Here is a 13,049-nt window from a genome sequence, read left to right on the forward strand (position 1 = left end):
TAGAATAATTAGAGTTGCTTAAATCAATATATGAAATTAAGGTTCAATATAATATAATGAAGTTATTGATCGTATTGACCAGATAAGACTATGAATCTCATTATCTTTTTTAGTTATTAATTTTTTATTATGTTTGAAGAATATGTTACTATTTTTATAGTATTTAGTTTGTACTAAAATGAAATTTAAATCAATGCGGGAAAAGATCTTGCCTTTTCATTTTTTTTATTTTTTCTTTATTTTTATTGATTTTTTGTATGTTTTTTCTCTATTTTTTCTTTACTTTTTTCTTTCATTTTTTTCGTTCGCAGGAGTTAAAACTTGGTGGGAGGCTTGGAGTAGCTAAATAGAAAAGTTTAGATTTATCTCAATCAGATGAAAAATTTCAAGCGATCGAGATAATTCTGTCACTATTGTTTTATTATTTTACTATTGGTTGTTTAAAAAATTTATTACTAAATTGATGATAATTTTAAATAAAATTTTAAAATAAAAAATGAAGTTCTAGATAAGGATGATATTTGATGTCTTATATATGATATATGTAGCTGTTTGTTGTATCATTATTAAGTACCAATTACTTTATATTAAATGATTATATGTTTCTAGAGTATGCAAATAAGATCAATATATATTTTTAAAAATAAAAATATAAAATATTTAAATATAAAATATAAAATATTTAAAATTATGAATTATTTTTTCAATCATTTTGATTCATTTTTTGTTATAGAACTCAATTCACTAATACTCTAATAAAATTTTTTGGTATCCATATTTTCAATTTAGATAAAAAAATTATGTTAGATGAAGATTAATAAGAACGTAAGTTTATCGGCTAATAAAAATATTATATATTACATTATATAAAAAATATATATTAATAAAATATTTTAAATTTTTACTTTGATATAAGGTAAATCATGCCGCATAGCGCGGGTTACACATTAATATAAAAATTAATTTTAAAACCTTTCTGTTCTCCTGCGCATGCCAAGTCATCCCAGCCGAAATGTTGATTTGGTTCCCATACATCCCACATTGGAAATAATAAGCAATTTTTTTGATTATCCCATATAAAAACAATGAATGATATGTAAATGCCTCATTTCCCGAGAGCACAAGTTCTCATGAAAATTTTATTTATTTTTAATCTGACTTATTCTCAAAGTCTCAAGCACACTTATGCTAAAAAAAAAAAGCAAAGCACACTTATGCTTGATACAAGCTGAAAGTTTCTCATAGCCTAATATTGATGTGAAATAAAGATTTTATATTTTGTGCCAAAAGGAGGTTTAGAAAAAGCATACATATATTTTAGTTATTTTCATAAAATATAATTTATCTATTATATTTAATATTTTTTTAAAGAATAGAATCTTTGTAGATTTTTCATTTTTCATTTTAGTTGTATTATGCGATCTGAACCACCCTAACAATGTTGTGACTTGCGCAACCAAAATGGGGTAAGTTTAAGCCGCAAACAGATTTCTCTCTGGTCCTAAGTTTAAGAACTTCGGAAACCTATTTTAATTGAATCTATTATATAAAACCTTTATCTTATCCAACTTGTCCGAATTCTAATACTATCTAAAGGCTCGCAAGTTGATGGCTGCCAGTGCCAGCAACGCAATTCATCGTCAGCTCACTCGTTCTGAGCGCCGTGCTCTTTTCCATATTTCACTTGGGTGCGAATCTGCGAGGATAATTTACAGGGGGTTCTGTGCAAAATACCAAAAATACAACCCCTTTTTTCGTTGCACAGAAACTGGAGTCGCGGGGACAACCCAGAAGGAAGCGGACGAGGAGATGGCGGGCGTCGGGATGGCGATCGCGAGGAGCGGCATCCGATGCCTTCGTCTAGACTTCGTCCGCCTCCTCTTCCTCCTCCTCCTAGTGTTCCTCTCCTTCGATCGCTCCTTCTCCTCCTCCGAACCCGATATGGGATCCGCTCGCGTCGTCTTCCAGGTATTCTTCTTCTCCCGCTACCCCCGTATCAATCGATTCGGTTGGTATCTCTTGGCATTCTTTTCTTGGGTTTGTTTTCCTGGAACTTTTATTGGATTCAGCATGGAAAAAATCGGTCCAATTTGGTTTTTTCTGTTTTAGAAAAATCGATCCAAATGTTGTTAGGGTTTTCCGTAGTGATTGAAGTAATATATGTTGTTAAATGCTGACTATGGCGCATAAATTGTCGATGTTGTTGTGAAGATTTTTTGGGTAGTTCTGTGCTAAACTTTGGCTCCTTTTTTTTTTCTCTCTCTTGTCTTAATGTATCTTGTGTGGAATGAGGGTAATTGGTGCATTTGAGTTGAAATTGTTAGCGATTGACAGAATTTATATGCATTTCATATATCCTGCATATGATCGGTGCATAGGAAATCTCAAAACCTTCGTTATGTCATTATCTTCGCTGTTGAACATTCTTTAATCTGGTTAAATTCGGACATTGACTTGTGGAAATTAAATGCTGTGGAGATACTGTGTAATTATGCTTGGAATAGCGTTAGTGGGTTGGTCATTTTGTTGATAAATACGGATAATTAGAGTGTACCGGTCTAAGCATTGTAATGGCACTGGAAAGAGATCCTTGTTTATGTGTTTCTCCATGACCCGAGAGGCAAAGAAAAATATAAGGAACCTTAAAGGTGAGGGATTGTATTTGATAGTTACGGGGCTTATGATTCATATAGCAGGTTCAGCTTAGAGAAACAGCAAAGTATATGAAAAGATTAGCATAGAAGAGGAAGACTCAGGAAAATATAGATTGAACATATGTTAGATGATATATAAAGGATTATACTATTTTTAAATCATATTTTCTTTTCTTTTTTTTTTTTTGAGTTTATTGTGATACATTAAAGTGGTTGAAAAGCAAAAGGATAGACATAAGTGATGGATGTGTGGTAAGCATTAACCGGTGAGGATGGGTACATTAGAGGACGGTACAAATTACAATGATTAAGGACAGTGTGATCCCATTAAGATGGTATGAGCACTTGCAATAAAGAAGTGAGGATGCTCATTGGGAATAAGAAGACTTGCTTGACTGTATATAAGTTTAAGAAAGAGGAGAGGAAGAAAAGGTGTTACTAGTGGAAGTTTGGAGATGGAATTGAGAAAACCTGCAATGACAACCAAAGGTTGTCTTAAAAGATTAGTTGATCAGGCTTTTGATATGGTTTCTAGTGTCTTCTGGCTTGGACATCAGGGAAAATGCTTCGCCAGTTTAACTAGAGATGTGCTTTCACTTCTTATAGTTTGACAAGGCTTGACTTGACATATCCAAATCTAAGTTGATTGACCTTTTGTAACTACCTTTATATTTGATCATGGTCCTTGAAGAACTATTTCATCACAATTTCTAAACATATAGCAATATCTTACTTAAATTTCTTCTTCTCATTACACCTTAAATAAATTAGATAAACCATCATCCAGTTTGGGATTGTTCAATATCTTCATTAATCTTGGTTGAATGGAGAGTTCTATTTTTTTTTTTCAATAGGATTCAAACAGTAGTCGATAATCTGAATTAAGGAGATAATACTTCCATAGAGCACTTAGAAGCAAGTGTGCATCATAAGATATGCATAAAATTTGGCATATGTGTAAAATTATGGCATATATGAGATTTGTTAAGCTGATATTATTTCAGTCATAACAGTTGTTTTTAGTGGTAAGCAAGAGAAGACATCAAAATAATTTAGGGATGAAAGTGGTATGGATATTATCCTTCCGGATTCGTTTTCGTATCCGAATTAATCCAGATGTGGATAGAAATTTGAGGATCCGACTAATCTTCGTATTAATTTCCATATCCGTCAAAAAAAAAAGATATGGATATGGATAGGCAACTATCCCATCCATATTTGAATATCCAAATTTATATGTAATTCTTTATAATTTTATATAGTACTTACTAGTTTTTAAGAGAAATATACAACTATATAAATGTGTGATTAACTTGATTTATGATCTATTTAGTAACATCTTTAATTCTGTAGTCATAAAGTTTAATTATCTAAGTAATATTTGTAATTATATTCATACTTCCAATATCTGAATTATATCCGTATTTGTTTAAAACAAATATGAATATGAATTTTTGTATCCGAATAATATTTGTATCCATATTTGTATTCATCAGACAAAACAAATATGGATACGGATACGGTGGTATCCGATCTGGTTTCAGCTCTAAAATTATTGCAAATTGTTGCCGGAAGGAAAAAGTCACCTAAGGCAGTAAGTTCTTACAAGTAGGTCCAAGCAAGCATGTCCTTCCTGGGACAAAATATATAAGAATCAATATATTCCTAACTAGGCATTTTGGTGATGAACAAAAGTGAACATAGATAGGAATATCCCCAGAAAATCACATTAAAAAGTGCACAAATAATAATGAAAGATGAGATGATGGACCACATTTTTTCATTGAATGGAGGGGAAAAAAGCGTCACAGGCCAACCAAGATGGTTATGTGGCCAACTAAGATGGTTATGCCTTGATCATCCTTAGCGACTGAAAACCCTGACTCACTTATATATAAGTACTGCATGGCTGATAATGTCGATTCCAATCTACTGAATTCTGTCTTATAATTAGGGGGCCATTGAATCTTGTAGAATCATCTTGTCTGAAATTTGAAAGCTGCATAAATCACTATGTATGATCAACAGCTGCCGCTTGAGCTCCAAGAACAGCAAATAATAAAATAAAACAAATGTTACTTAAATGTGACTGTGCCATCTATCTTCGACTAAGTTTTCTTTCAATGTTACCTCTTTGAACACTCTTAATTGTGGGTCTGCTGTCAGGTGAGTCACCATCATCAACATATGTTAAGTTTTATTAGCAGCATTGTTTGTGTCTGCACTGCTGAACCTATGCTTCGACGAGTATGACAACCACTCTATTAGTATACTACTGACATGTGCACTGCCATATATTTCGGGTCACAAGCAATGTGTTATTACTGCCGCATTTTCTATGACCATAACTGCATAGTTATAACTGTCAATATTACCAATGATGCTGCCATTATCAGGGGTGGAAAGGTTGCTAAAAGAAGATGCATATTGTTGTTAGGAAAACCGCTTAGGGAAATGATTGTTTTCATGATAGGTGAGCAATTATTGGATTTCTAAGATGCTCGTGTATGTGGATTTTAATTTTTTTTTAAAATCAAAATGCAGCGGAATAACATATTAAAACACTTTTAATCTAAACATGCATACATCATATGTAAACACTTAAGGATCTAATTCATATGCAGAAAATAACACAATCTGATTTTTAATCTGAAAATAAACATGCGATTGGATCGCATATCTGTTTCGCTTTTTTTTTCTTCAAGTCTGGATCTTTTTACGCGTCGATCCTCATCTACGATCTGATGATCTCGAATGTCTTCTTTTCTCTCATGACACTCTTATAGAAGAAGAAGATCAGGAGAATAAAGATTTCTACGCTAGAGATGTAGAGAACTCTTTCTTCTCTTCCTTCCATGCATGAGAGAACCTTTCTCTCTTCCTTTCTCATGCAGCCAAGAGGAACCTTTCCTCTCCAAAAATTAGCACACAATAAGGAAGACTCTTCTTCCTTTCTTCAACCCATGAGGAAGACCTTCTTCCTCACTTTTTCTCACGCCAAGAAGAAGGAATAATTCCCCCCTTTTCAGCCCAAGAGGAAGACCTTCTTCCTATCTTCTTCTCATGCCAAGGAGCTTTGATTTTCTGCGTCAAACAGCAGCCAACCAGCAGCCAAGCTCTCTAATTTTACCGTGAAAAATCTGCTGCTAACTTACGCCATAGAGCCCTTTTAAAGGGCCATTGGAAGGGGGGTTTTAATCGGAGTTTGAATTGGATTCAACTCTTATTTATGTGGCGTGTAAGAGAGGCTGTTGGGATAGAGTTTGGGGCGGCCCAAACTCCTTTCTTTTAGCCGTGTAAATATTGGGGCGGAAATCTCTTTTGCACGTGAACTCCTTCACGGAAAAAAGGAGCGGCGTGAAGGCTTGTTATCGTGGATAATAGGCGCGCAAAAACAAGGATGGTGTGTGGGGTTTAGGTGGCTTCCATATGTGGCATTGGAAGATGGGGTTTCATGAGAATTTTTAGTCAAACTGGGAAATCTTGATTGTTGATCAAATCCCTAACTAATTCTTGGACCTATCATAACTGACTTAGGAATTAATTATAATCAAATAACTAATTAGGTTTTAGTCCAATTAGGAATCCAATTAGGTCCTAATTCAATTAGAAAATTAGTTAGGTTAAACCCCATCAAACTAGGGATTGATTTCTTGAATATAAGGTCATCTCATAACCAATAGGGTTTGATCCAATCAAGCCTATTATCTAATAGAACTTGATCCAATCAAATTCAAATCAAATTAAATTGAATCTGATTCAATTAAATCTGATTTGAACCCCATAGCTCAATCTATTGAACTCTATTGCAATCAATTGCAAATTAAATCCTCCAAAAATTCACTAACCTTTAGTGAATTGAACATTGTAATTTTTGCATTGATTTAATCATTAATCAAATGATAATTAAATCCTATTGCGATTTATAATCGCAACTCAACTATCTGATCAGTCAAAAGTCTTTTTTGTGTGTGATCCCATAGGTTCTATTCTGTTTGATAGTGAAGTATATTGTGATCGCTGTTACAATATTATTGAAATTTCTTTCAGTGGGCTGGAACCATTCCAACTCTATCCATCAAGGATCATCGATCATCAAGATGATACTCATGGGTCTCATAATCCACCAGCGACACCTAGCAGTATAGTGGCAATCCAACAGAATAAAAATGATGAACCTCTAGATGCAGTTAACATGTGATATAGTCTTTCTATCGTAAGTCTCGACTAGATGGAGGTCATGAAAAACTCGTTAAATCCCATCGTCAGTCATATGTCAGATTTATTCGATTCGAGTTCATGCTGTGAATATTCATGAAAATTCTTTTCCATTAATCATACTATCTTAGCCAAGGATTTCTGAACTCAGTTTCATAAATCACATCGGACTACTTTTTACTAACGTCAATAGATCCCATCTAGATACATATCCTGCTCCTACAGTGGACCAACTGTCGTCAACATCCACTATAAAGACTCATTGAGATCGTGTTTGTGTAGTCAAATTCTAGCAGCTTCACAGTGAGCAGCCGTGGCACCGCAGGTCAAAGGACCAGTCTCACTACTGCAGCAGCGAGAAAGTCATTAATGAGTGAATAGACATCCATATGACTTCTTGTGTTGGTCACGCTCAGTGCTAGTTATTCTCTAACAACCAACTGCACTCTCGCTCCAGTGTCCCTATACTGCAGACTCGAGAATCATCTATCCGAAGAAAGCGATCCATGCATCGGTCTATCTGCATCAATCACCATCCCTATGATGATTCTATGATCAAGAGCAATTTAAGAATTAACCATCAATGACACATGCCTCAAAATTTCAATTCTTTGAGAATATGTGTCATCATTTTGTTAATCTCTCGGACAATTCATGGACACATACAACATGAATGGAATTGAAACTGTTCGTTAAGTAAAATCATGTCATAGAAATACGATATGCGTCAGCCAAAATTGACTTTTAGGACATACATCTAACAATAATAATGTGTGTAGCATTTTAATCTCTGCAAACTTTTGTTTTGATTTGCTTTTGTGTTCTGCACTACTGCTTTTGTTGTATAAATGTTTGTCTCATGTGTGCTATACCTCAAGCAATATACATAGACATGTTAATAGATTATGTTGACCATGCGATTTGCAGACATCCTATGGTGATATTGAGTTCGGGTTCTTTCCTCATGTGGCCCCAAAAACTGTTGAGCATATCTTTAAACTTGTGAGGCTTGGGTGCTACAATACGAACCATTTCTTCCGGGTATTCATCGTGACCATTTTCATTTGTCATAATTTTTTTTTTCGTTATTCCTTTTTGGTTAAAATGGATGGGTAATGGCTGCAGGTTGATAAGGGTTTCGTTGCACAAGTGGCTGATGTTGTTGGTGGCAGAACAGCTTCAATGAATGAAGAGCAGAGGTTGGAAGCTGAGAAAACTATCGTTGGTGAATTTAGTAGTGTCAAACATGTAAGAGGCATTCTTTCCATGGGGAGGTAAGTCCTGAATACAATGAGACATCTCAACCTGACAAGTTTCTATGAATGCTCCTTTTTCATTCTTCAACCTTGAAATCAACCATGTTCTCGAATTTGTTTTAGTGCTTTATCAGTTTGATAACATTAAATTCATTTCTGTGCTCTTAGAATTTGAACCATAATCCTTTAAACTGAAATTCAATAGTTTTCAGAGAAATGAATAAGCTGAAGGTCACTTGCATGAAAGCTATGTTATCCTGGACCTTCTGTTCATTGCTAAGCATATTGGTCTTTGAGAAGAAATTTGTCTATATTGGAAACCAGATCCTTAGAATAACACCTAGATGACACACACATCAAAGTCCATTAAGTAAATATTCTTAACAAATATTTTAACATGACAAGATGGTACTACTGCATCAGCTGTATCTGGTGGTCGGATGAAGATTTCTGGAAGATTTTAATTTCAAAGATCCCTTTAGGAATTCAAAACTGCAATTCGATTATCAATTTCAAAGGTAATGGTTATTGGTCATGGACTATGTGCCACTGTAAATATCTTTGCATTAATTCCATTATTTTCAATATCTTGCCTCATATTCACGGACCGTAGAAATCTGGCATACAAATGGTTGTCACCAAAGAAACACATGATATTGAAGTTATGAAGAAGTACAAAGGTTAGCTCATTCACTACTTGGTGGACATGGAGGAATGCCTTTTCTGTACTTACTGGAGCATTGATTCATCCAAGGAAAAGCAAAAAAGGGGGGAACATTTTCTTGGGGCGCACGTGTGCACGGAGAGGGGGGTGGTTCAATGATCATTGCACTGGCTAAATCGCTTTTTTTTTTTTAGCTCACTCTGCTTGTTCTGACTAAATCCAGAGGATTTATTTAACTTATTGCTTTGTGCAAATAAACATCAAATTCCCAATATCCTCTAGATGCATTAATTGGACCTTTATTTTATTTTTTAAGGAGGTGTGTATTTTTGTTGTGCACTTGGATCTTTCAGTTTGTATTTTTCATTTACTGAGGTATGGGATTTTGTTCAGTTCCAGTACTCATCTTCCTTCTGTGTAGGTACTCTGATCCAGACAGTGCCTCATCTTCTTTTTCGATCCTTCTAGGTGACGCTCCTCACCTTGATGGCGAGGTACTATATGATCATTAGGCTGTTGAAACTTACTTCGTGAGTGAATATTTGTTTACTGGCATAGTGATGCTACTGTCATATTCAATGAACTTCAGTACGCCATTTTCGGAAGGGTTACAAAGGGTGATGATACATTAAAAAAACTGGAGGAGCTTCCTACCCGTCGTGAAGGGATTTTTGTGATGGTATGTGGTTCCATTCAATCTATGAGTTTCTTAAATAGGAGTTTGATGTATCTAACTAATTACTTTCCCATATTAGCTGCACTGATTGTATTATTATTTAAGCTATTTGGCATTCTCTGTGCCTCCCTTGTTTCTTTGTTTTTAAGTCATCTATATATGAGTGGTGAAGATTGAATACTAGAGTAACAAAAGGTGGGTTCCAGAATATGTGACCCTTGTGTACCTCTGCTAAGTGGTGATTCTCACTCATCAGTGCCTACCAATACCATCCTAATGAGTGGAGTCCTCTCAGGTGATGTATTGAGAAACACCAAATGAGCAAAGTTACATCTAGATTCACATATTCTGGAGTCCGACCAGCATTTTCCCGTGTATGGACTTCTCAGTTCAGTGTTACTCTTTTCAGAAAATTGAATCTCTTCTCTTGTCCCCCTTTTTCAGCCAACTGAGCGAATCACCATACTGTCAACATACTACTATGGTAAGAGTCAGATAAATTATCTTATTTTTATTCATGATTTTATATCACCTGCATCTCTTTTGGTTTTATATGAAACTAATGCATGATTGACTATGCTACCATTTATAAAGCTCCATTTTGTGTTGTTTTTGGGTATCAGTATATCTGAGTCAGTCCTAATTATAATCATTCTGAAGGTGAAATTATTTTCTTTCACGAGTTAGACTTGTCCTGTGTTGAAATGCTATTTATCTTCAATGGGTACTTGCAAGCACTGATTTTTGGGTAGAAAAGGAATTTGCATTGGCCTTTGACTTTCCAGTCAAGAGTGAAGACCGTGGTGTTAATCAAGCATGTACTCCTGTTGGGTTTTTATGCAGCCTGTGGAGGAAACAACAGTAACTTGTGTTTGCATGACTTTCCTCTCAGTCTAACTCTTCCATATTAATGCAATTTAAGACACTGACCAAAATTCAAGCAACTAGTTGTTAGCTCTAGTTTTACGAAAAGCCAACCATTTTTTTGAATCTATATCTTCCTATTCCTGTAGTCAAGGTTTCAAGTGCCGGTCATGCCAGGCCAGTATGAGCAACCAGCCTGGGATTAGCATAGCACCAATTAATTCTTTTTTAAAGAACCTTAAAGTTAAAACTAGTATCAAGTCCTTCTGTTCTCAAGTTTCAATTTGATGCAGCATGTATGCTAACACATCATGCCACAGCATGTGCCAACCTGGTTGGAGATCAGCTCACCCATTGGCCACCATTAAGATCCTTGTCTGAGGTTTAGAATAAAATTCTTACTTTTCAATTTGTTATCAGAAAAGTCACTCAGTAGTCCCCATGAACTATTGTTAGGCAAAAAGGGCATGCATTCATTTGAGGTCCTTACCCTCATTTCCATTTCATTATCTCATATTAGTGTTCATGGATCCTATTTCTTTTTCCTACTTGTTGACAATTCATCTTTTTCTATACTTAAGACACTTGCCATCGTCAATTGTTTGCATCCTTAGTTATTCTTGTTGCTTGATTTAGGAAAATCACTTGCACTTGTCTACTAGGACAGAAGCCTGCAAATGGGCTGGACCTGGCATGGCCTTTATCCAAACCCAATTTTCTTTTGATTCATGATTTTAGATTTGGAAATATTTTAGATCAGTCAGGTTATTCTGGCCAGGCCAGATCAAACATCATGCAAGCCCAAATAAAAGATAGACGAAAAGTACAGTTTTTGTTCTTTTTAAAAGGAAAATCAGGAACAATATGAATGACAAGTTTAGAGAACTAAATACAGGTGTTGGTACCCTCCCAGAACCATTTAGGAAAGTGTGTTTCAACCTTATGAGACTTCCATTTATAAATGGTTGCATTCGTACCAAACCTCCAAACCCAAAATGAGTGATAAAGGAGTTTGGGATTTGAAAGTCTTTGGGGTAGATTTGGATAAGGCTGACCATGGCCGGGTCGGATTGGGCCATGTAATGTTTGACCCGTTTTAAATCCAACTAGCATATGGGTAAATACGAAAATATATGATCCAGACCTGACTCAGCTTTTCAAATGGATATATTTCAGGTCCAGATCAAGATACCATGTTTAAAAAGAGTAGGCCGCTCCAAGCCTAATCTGGCCGGTCATCGGTTTGACTGTACCCATTTTTGTAATGGCACATACATTTGACTTTTCATCATATAAATTGAGGACTTTTATCTGGTTTACTTATCTTCTTCTCTTTATTTTTATTTTTATTTTTATTTTTATTTTTATTTTTATTTTGACCTTGTTTTTATACTTTTTATTTCACTCATCCAAAATAATGTCCTATTCTTCTGTCATCCAGATACCAGAGTTGAGCACTGTGAAAGAGAAAAGTCTATTCTGAAGAGAAGGCTTTCTGAAGCTGCAATTGAAATTGAAAGACAGGTGAGTTAAGAGGTTTTACTGAATGCTGTAAAGATATATTCCATACTGGTTGATATCTTTGTTCCCCTCAATCTTGCAGAGGATGAAATGCCTCCCGTAATTCCTCTGAGGTGATATTTGTAGAGAAATTTGATATGCCCAACCTAGCAGAAGTCCAGAGATTCTCTAAACAGGTAGCGAATTGTAAAATTATGCCACAACTGTACCTTTTTTTTGTACACAATTGTCGCATTCCAAGAAATTTATATTTGCAGCATTAACCTAAAAAAAAAAAAAAAAGCGCTCCAAACTAGCTAGGGGTTGCGAATTTCGGTGCTGCACTTTTTTTTTTTTTTTTTGAGGAAGCATAACTGAACAAAATGTTCTACTGGTCATATATAAAAAAAGTAAAACAATTTCTTGTTTTCTTTTGGGTAGAGAAGGTTAAAAAAGATTTCATTTAGTAAATGGTATCCTTTCCGTGGCTGCAAGAATTATACTACTGGTGTAATAAGGTACATCTTGTCTCCTCCTTTACTTGTCCACTTCATAGCCCTCTCCACTATTGCTTTCATTACAATCTCTTAACAAACTCTCCAAAATCCTCCTTAAACGCAGTTAGATCTGTATCATTCTCTTCATGGTATTTTTTTGTCCCTTTGCCAATGTATCATTGCACGGGCACGAGGCCATCTGATAATAGATCCTTGAAACCGTATGGTGATGCTAAATTGTTGGAAATCATGGTTTTGCTGGCTGGATCCTGCTGAGATTAATCCCAGAAAGTGCCATCCGGTGAGGCTTGGTCCGCTTGTTACATATAGCTGAGGTCTGTCTGATTGTATCTTCTGGTTTTTGTTAATCTGCTGGACCAGGCTAGTTCAAGTTAGTTCTTGTTGGGTCTGGATGGGTCCACTTGTCTTCTGGACCCAGCTCAAAATGGCGAAAAGGCACTCTGTAACGATGCGTGTGCGCAGGAAATTAACCTTGGGTTTTAACAATAATACACCATGAGCAGATAACTTGATAAAGCCATTAAAACAAAGCATGCAACCGGTTGTAGTGGATCATTCTGTGGTGTAGAGTTTTGGATTGTTCTGCTTTTCTTGGGGCCAGTGGGCTTGTTTTTTTGGATGCCATGCAAGACTTTCTGTGAGGCAGGGCTGCGGGTGCAGGGTTTGTGTTCGTGCGTGTAGGGCGCAATTTTGGTTCTG

General features: G+C 35.5%; 1 protein-coding gene across 3 annotated transcripts; it reads left to right on the forward strand.

The window, feature by feature from the left end:
* Positions 1–1,593: 1,593 nt before the first annotated feature.
* Positions 1,594–12,119, forward strand: LOC105041712 (peptidyl-prolyl cis-trans isomerase CYP23). 3 transcript variants are annotated; one of them, XM_019848971.2, is made up of 8 exons: positions 1,594–1,968; positions 7,800–7,913; positions 7,998–8,146; positions 9,214–9,286; positions 9,382–9,471; positions 9,878–9,952; positions 11,774–11,856; positions 11,936–12,119. In XM_019848971.2, the coding sequence occupies exons 1-7, from the start codon at positions 1,609–1,611 to the stop codon at positions 11,813–11,815; spliced, it is 903 nt and encodes a 300-aa protein (XP_019704530.1). In that variant the 5' UTR covers positions 1,594–1,608; the 3' UTR covers positions 11,816–11,856; positions 11,936–12,119. The 3 variants fall into 3 exon arrangements, with proteins under 3 accessions (XP_019704530.1, XP_010917015.1, XP_019704531.1); XM_010918713.4 differs by having other exon boundaries at positions 9,913–9,952; positions 11,936–12,118; XM_019848972.3 differs by lacking the exon at positions 9,878–9,952 and having other exon boundaries at positions 11,936–12,105.
* The last annotated feature ends 930 nt before the right edge of the window (positions 12,120–13,049 follow it).

This window comes from Elaeis guineensis, chromosome 3 (assembly GCF_000442705.2).
Source record: "Elaeis guineensis isolate ETL-2024a chromosome 3, EG11, whole genome shotgun sequence".
Taxonomy (NCBI): domain Eukaryota; kingdom Viridiplantae; phylum Streptophyta; class Magnoliopsida; order Arecales; family Arecaceae; genus Elaeis; species Elaeis guineensis.

Coding starts and splice junctions, on each gene's coding strand:
- LOC105041712 (XM_010918713.4), top strand. CDS start 1,609: ATGGCTGCCAGTGCCAGCAACGCAATTCATCGTCAGCTCACTCGTTCT. Junction 1,969..7,799: donor CCGCTCGCGTCGTCTTCCAG/GTATTCTTCTTC, acceptor TGCGATTTGCAG/ACATCCTATGGTGATATTGA. Junction 9,953..11,773: donor ACTGTCAACATACTACTATG/GTAAGAGTCAGA, acceptor TCTGTCATCCAG/ATACCAGAGTTGAGCACTGT.